Source organism: Setaria italica, chromosome VIII (genome assembly GCF_000263155.2).
Source record: "Setaria italica strain Yugu1 chromosome VIII, Setaria_italica_v2.0, whole genome shotgun sequence".
Taxonomy (NCBI): domain Eukaryota; kingdom Viridiplantae; phylum Streptophyta; class Magnoliopsida; order Poales; family Poaceae; genus Setaria; species Setaria italica.
In genome coordinates this window covers 31,154,215-31,160,659 of record NC_028457.1, presented here as the reverse complement: position 1 = coordinate 31,160,659, position 6,445 = coordinate 31,154,215, and the positions used below count along the sequence as shown (strand labels likewise).

Genomic DNA, 6,445 nt, shown 5'->3' with positions numbered 1-6,445 from the left:
ACTCGGGCCCTACCCACGGAGACCCACAGGTGCAATTTGGCATCCACACCCAGCAGGTGCGGTACCACCCGCAGGTCCGACTACCATCTCGAGAAAGGTTTAGGTGCTCTCACGATTTGGGGTGCTACTCTGCTCCCAACCCACGATGCACCTCAAAATGTGCATCAAAAAATCATTTAAAAATTTGAATGGATACTTTTTACCATATTCTACTATCATGCAAAAATTGAGGATGAACAAAAATGTACGGTGCGGGTTGAGTTAGATCCGCAACTATTCTTACACTGATTGCATAAATTTTTATTCATCCTTAATTTTTGCACGATGGTAGAACCATTTAAATTTTTAGATGAAATTTTTAGATGATTTCTTATATGCATATTTTGAGGTGCATCCACGAGTTGGGAGTACGGTAGCACTCCAACCTGCGGGAGCACATGAACCTAATTTCCATAGCTCCACCGGCAGCATGATGCGAGGGACAGTGCTGGGTGAGTGCCCCTCCCTCTCTGTGTGTGCTTGATCTGGTTTCATTTATGTACTCGATCACTTTTTTAGAAAAGAATTTATATTCTGTTTTCTTATTTGTACCGTTGTAATTTCAAGGTCCGCCAGACGGGGATTGCTTTTTGGCCCAGGACTAACCGTGCCATATTCTTTGGCCCAGTTAAAGCCCACATACAATTCTCTCCTCGTATAAACCCTTGCCCACAGCGAGAAAAAACCGAAATTAAAGGGAAAGAGAAAACCCCAACGCCGGCAAGAAGAACCCGCCGCCTCTTGCAATCCCTTGGTCATCTCGCTCGAATCCGCCGCCGCATTCCCCTAATCGTGAGCTCCGAACCCTATCTCAACCGGAATCCGCGCTTCTTTGTTCTTGACTACGGTTCTCCTCTCGAAATTCCCGGTGTTTTCTTTGGGTAGTTTTCCTGAAATCGTGTTGGGGTTTTCGTTTCGTTTCCAGGCGCGTCTGCGGGAGCAAGGAGGAGGAAGAGAAAGATGGGCGGCAAGGGAGGCAAGGGGCTGATCGCCGCGAAGACGGTGGCCGGCATGGACAAGGAGAAGAAGCAGCCCGTCACCCGGTCCTCGCGCGCCGGACTCCAGGTCGCCCTTTCTCCGCTCCCTTGTTCTTGTTCAGGTCGTCGCTTTGCTTCGCCCCTTTCGCGGTGAGAGTTTGTTCTTGACGTTGGATTGGGCGCGGCGCCTGCGGTTTGTTCGTTCTTGGGGCTCAGGGTGTAGATGGCGTTGTGGTGGTTTAGCATGTCTGCTTGGAGTAGGAAGCGTTGTTCTTGGCCTTTGGTGGTAGGATTAGCGGGAAAGATTCGACTTTTTTGTTGGGGAATTTCCTTTGTTGGCATCCATCGTTGGGCGTTGGCCTGAAACTCTGGAATTAGAGCTTGCACGTCGAGGTACATGTACATCGCGGCGCCAGTAAGACTGACTGGAAAGATTCTTTATTTAGTGCAATGCTTGTTGGATTATGTACTCTGTGCACTATCAGAATCATGGACATAGCAAGGCATGTGTGTCTGTGGTACTATATTCCAGGTTGCGAACCAGGACTCCGCACAGTGTTGAACTGCTGGCTGATTGATCATCAAACTGTGCGGTGAGGGGCCGTTCATGGCATTGGATTGGCAACGTCTGCAATTTGTTCATTCTTGGCATTCAGGGTGTGGTCATGTGGATGGCGCTGTGGTGGTTTAGCATGTCTGCTTGGGCCTTGGAGTAGGAAGTAGTAGCAGTTCTTGGCCTTGGTGGAAAGGTTCCACTTTTTGGTGGGGGAATTTCTTGTATTGTTATGTGTCGTTTGGCCGTTGGCTAGAACTTTGGAAGTTGAGCATGCACAACACATGAAACGGTACATCACTGCACTGGTAGGACTGACTAAAAAGATTTATTTAGTGCTTTGCTTGTTTGATACAGTTTCCGGGCACTGTCATGGACACAGCACGGCATATGTGGCTGTGATAATATGTTCCATGTCTTGAATCAGGAACTCCATACAACTTAGAGTAGGAAGCATTGTTCTTGGCCTTGGTAGGATTAGCAGGAAAGGTTCTAACTTTTTGGTTGGGAAATTTCCTGTATTGTTATATGTGTTGTCTAGCATTGGCCTAGAACTCTGGAAGTAGAGCATGCACGTGCAATGGTGCACCTGACTGGAAAGATTATTTATTTAGTGCTTTGCTTTTTTAATTATGTACTCCGGGCACTTTCATGGACGTAGCACGGCATGCGTGGCTGTGATACTATATTCCAGGTTGCCAATCAGGAGCTCCGTACAGTGTTGAACTGTTGACTGATTGGCCATCAAATTATTTCTGACATTCCTCCTATCGATTCTTCTGTTATGACGTCTATAAATACGGATGTTCTGCTGATGTTTGCTTGCAATGAATTAGGGGCTTAAACTTTAAGCTATGATTTTTTGGCGATATGTATAGTTTTATGCATGAGTTGCAGACCTGGGACCATCTGGAGTTAGAACTATAAACACACATCATTGTCCTGTTTGGATTACCTTACATAATTTAAGGTGCAGACATTGACCAACTTTCATGTTGTGCATCAAGTCATAACTCATAACTAGTCTGGAGCTTGTTTCCTTTGTACTCCAGCTGTAAGTTGTCCCTGAGCACTAAACCTAATTGCCAAGAAAAATACAACCAAGGTAGCCAAAAGATGCATGCAAAACAACGAATTAGCGATGGAAGTAGTGAAATAACTGTAAGCATAAAAGCATTTTTATTTCTTGTGGGCTTATGTATATTGGACTGAATTCCAAAATGGCATTGTTGCATTTGCTGTTGGTTTGGATGAATTAAATGATTCCTTTGTTGCTAACCTTGTGCAGTTGCTAGTTAGGCAATAACTCTTTTTTTGCTGCCGTTGTGGTTTACCCGGGCGGCAGGTTATTTACCTCCTAGTACTTCATACAAATATACTATAGAATAGCTGAAGTGCTAACTTTTTTTCAAAGACATATGCCCGTTATCCTTTGACCTGATCCAAAGCCAAATTTTTTCAGCATTCTATATAATTGAAATTGAGTACTTGTATGTTATTTGGTTTCTAGTCCAAATTTTCTATCTGCATGATGATCTATATTTAACCAGTTGAGTTTGTCAGCAAATCCCATCCTTAGATGTTTTGTATGCACAATGTACTTTCATTTATTTATGGTTCCTTTTGAATTGGGGACACTAGAAGTTAACTTTTCTTGTCCAAGTCATGTCATGGTTGCAGCTGCTTTCTTGTGTGCCCTGTTTCTGCTGAACAGTCCATAACATGATTTCCTTTTCATGGAATCCATAAGTGGAATCATCTCTGTTTTTTGTGTCCCCAATTTCTCTTAAACTTTTAATGTTGGACTGAGGCCTCTATAGGCATCAGGAGCTTGGCCCTGGGACACCTAGGTTTGTGAATCTTGACTGACATATGGAGGAACAATGGTGTTCATGTTTGCACAAAATGAAGGGGTGTTCTTAGGAGAGCCCTGCCATTCAGAAGACACTATTGTCACCAGTCTTCCCTTATGTAGCTGTAGTACCCATTTGGATAGATTCTGACCTTTGCTGTTGCCCCCAGTTTGATGCTGTTGTTCTTGATAGCTTCTTGTGTCATGTATTGTCAGGCATCGATTTCCTATATCCCTCGAAATTTTCTGTAAGTATTTCTATTGAGATTGGGACTTCTGAATTTACTGTGTGCAGTTTGTCTGATTGTATAGGAAACATAGTCTGGTTAGGCATATATTTTTCTGAAGCTGCAGCATACATGTCTTGTCAAAGTGTCTTGTACTCTTGTTTCAGAAGAATATTGAATGGTCGATAAACAACTAAATCATTGATTAAATTTTCTGCTAATTTTGCAAAATTTCTTTCTAAGCTGATTCATTATGTGTAACTTGCAGTTCCCTGTCGGGCGTATCCATCGCCAGCTGAAAGAAAGGGCCCAGGCCAGCGGCCGGGTGGGAGCAACCGCGGCTGTGTACTCGGCAGCGATCCTGGAGTACCTGACAGCAGAGGTCCTTGAGCTGGCTGGGAACGCGAGCAAAGATCTCAAGGTGAAGCGCATCACACCCCGCCACCTCCAGCTGGCGATCCGCGGGGATGAAGAGCTGGACACCCTTATCAAGGGCACCATCGCTGGCGGCGGCGTCATCCCCCACATCCACAAGTCGCTCATCAACAAGACCGTCAAGGAATGAGCGTGTCCAGCAGTGGGTCTCGCTGACTATGTCTGCGCTGTCAGTTTAGGATCCTGATCCTGAGAATGAACATGGTACATGAAACGAACCTGGTAACCTGAGATTGCCGTTTAGACCTATTATGCCTGCGGATGCACTGTAATCTGTGATATGCTTTCGACTAATGGCATTTGAACCTCTTTAGGCTTTTGCTTGCTGTTGCCTTGTCTGGTTAAAGTGTTGTGCTGGGAATGGGCTCATTGGGTTGGTTGGGCAGTTTTGCTGGGTTTGTTTCTTGTTCTGTTCTGGTGTGTTTTCTTCCGTCATTCTGCTCAACTGTTGTGGAGCCAGAAGCCCCTGGGCCCGTACATGGCCCATAACTGCCTTGTGGGCCTTGCCTTTTGAAATGGATCTGTCATGGTATAACCCAACTGAAGGCCCATGATCTAACTCCCTGAAGCATTTTGTCGTGATACGGTAGGAGCATAGGGAATTTCTAGCAAAAAGCTTTGTACTGAGCTTTTCTCATAGCCTTGCCTTGGGACCAAGTATTGCACAAAGGCAAGCACGCTACCAGCTTTCGGAGCCACCATACTGGCTGGATTCGATCCTGACATGCAAAGAAATCTAGCACTGGGGGTAGCATGGAGTGAGGAGTCCCCAAACCTTTTGGTTCATGCTGTCACGTGCCAACACCACTCCAGGCACTTTGGCACACACTGCATCGCGTCACGATCGGCACATGCCGTTCCATGGTCACATCGAGACAGAGAACGTGGCCTGTTTTGTGCCTACCCAAGACACATCCCAGGACTAGCAGACACTGCATTTTCATGTGGCACCAGGTCTTTTACAAATTCCGTTTCAGCTCAGAGGCTTTTTATTTGCAGGACATCCTGGTAGTTTCATCCTGAGCTACCATGGGGTTCACCAATCCATCAGCCTTCCATTGTGTTTTGGCGTAATGCGCAACCTACTCCAATAACATTGTGAGTTTGTGATGCATCTGGGAAGAACTTGTCCCGGCAAAGCCCTCACTCGTTTCACGTGCTCTGTTTGGAAGTTCAGCAAGGCCGAAGAAGACATGGTGGAAAGTGTAAGATGACAGGAAGCATAATTGCTGTGTGGGGTTTGTGCATGTGTTGGGACTGAGGGAGGGTGAGGTTGACAGAGGTAGATCGCACAACACAGCCATGTGAGGCTGCGGCGGCCATGCTGCTGATGCTTGCTGGGGCAGGCACTTCACGCCTTGATCTCTCATCGGATTGTTCCAGGCCTCAATGAATAAAGCCTTTGCCCTACTATCAAGTCACTGTCATGCTGGCCCGGAAGAGACACGGGCACTTGCCTCCTCTATAGACTCTTCTCAATCATTTTTTTTTTCTTTCACTCGTTCATGGACCGGGGGAACCCATAGGCTGTGCATCCAATGTGCCGGTGGATTGGCCGGCATGAAACCGTTCGATGCATTGGCTGGTGCATGAAACTCTGTTTTGTTACCAACTGATAACATGCATTGTTTGTTTTTGTGGGTAAAATACATTGATGCTGGAGTTTAAAAAAAGATACATTCATGCTAAAATGGAAACAAAGCCTTGCTGCGTTTGCGAGGTCAGTTTATGTCATGTGTTCCATCCTGGTTCAAGCAGGGCTTCATGCCAGGTTTCAGGAAAGCTCATGCAAATGTGAGAAACAAGGCATTCCTGCCTGAGTACAGACCAAAAAAACGAGGAATTCATGTATATCATCATGCGTTTTCCCCCTTAATCTGATTGTGTGTGTATAAGACCACGCGGTCTAACGCTGCTGTAGTGAGAATCGAATAGTTTGGCAATTCATTTGGAACCAAATCAAATATTATACCTAGTGAGGCACCAAAAATTGCACCTAGATACTAAAATTTAGTAGCTTTTGGTGATACCTCTGGGCCGATCCCTGAAAGCAATGGCATAAGATCAGAGAGCACCTGTCAGGTGTGTGCTTCAATTAGTCTACAATGCCCCAAATAGCTGCAGCAATTTTCCTGTCATGTGTATGTACATATGATGTCTTTGATAAACCTTTCAGGTTTTGCATGAGTTGATGGAGGAAACTGAAGCGAGTGGGTGGACTTGTGTTGAAAAGGTGCATGCCACCAACAGCTGACCTCGGCGTGGAGGACTGCTGTGTCGACGTCGGCATCGAGATGCAGGCGTTTAGTGTCCCGCCCTGTGAAAGGAGCTCGGACACTGAACACAAAGCACCCGCGGCTGA

At 45.9% G+C, this 6,445-nt stretch overlaps 1 protein-coding gene across 1 annotated transcript; it reads left to right on the top strand.

Annotated features, from left to right (window-relative positions):
- The first annotated feature begins 742 nt into the window (after positions 1-742).
- On the top strand, positions 743-4,396 carry LOC101771838 (probable histone H2A variant 3). Its single transcript, XM_004979532.2, has 3 exons — positions 743-831; positions 965-1,104; positions 3,917-4,396. Exons 2-3 carry the CDS (start codon positions 1,000-1,002, stop codon positions 4,211-4,213), a joined length of 402 nt encoding a protein of 133 aa, XP_004979589.1. The 5' UTR covers positions 743-831; positions 965-999; the 3' UTR covers positions 4,214-4,396.
- The last annotated feature ends 2,049 nt before the right edge of the window (positions 4,397-6,445 follow it).

Coding starts and splice junctions, on each gene's coding strand:
- LOC101771838 (XM_004979532.2), top strand. CDS start 1,000: ATGGGCGGCAAGGGAGGCAAGGGGCTGATCGCCGCGAAGACGGTGGCC. Junction 1,105..3,916: donor CCTCGCGCGCCGGACTCCAG/GTCGCCCTTTCT, acceptor TGTAACTTGCAG/TTCCCTGTCGGGCGTATCCA.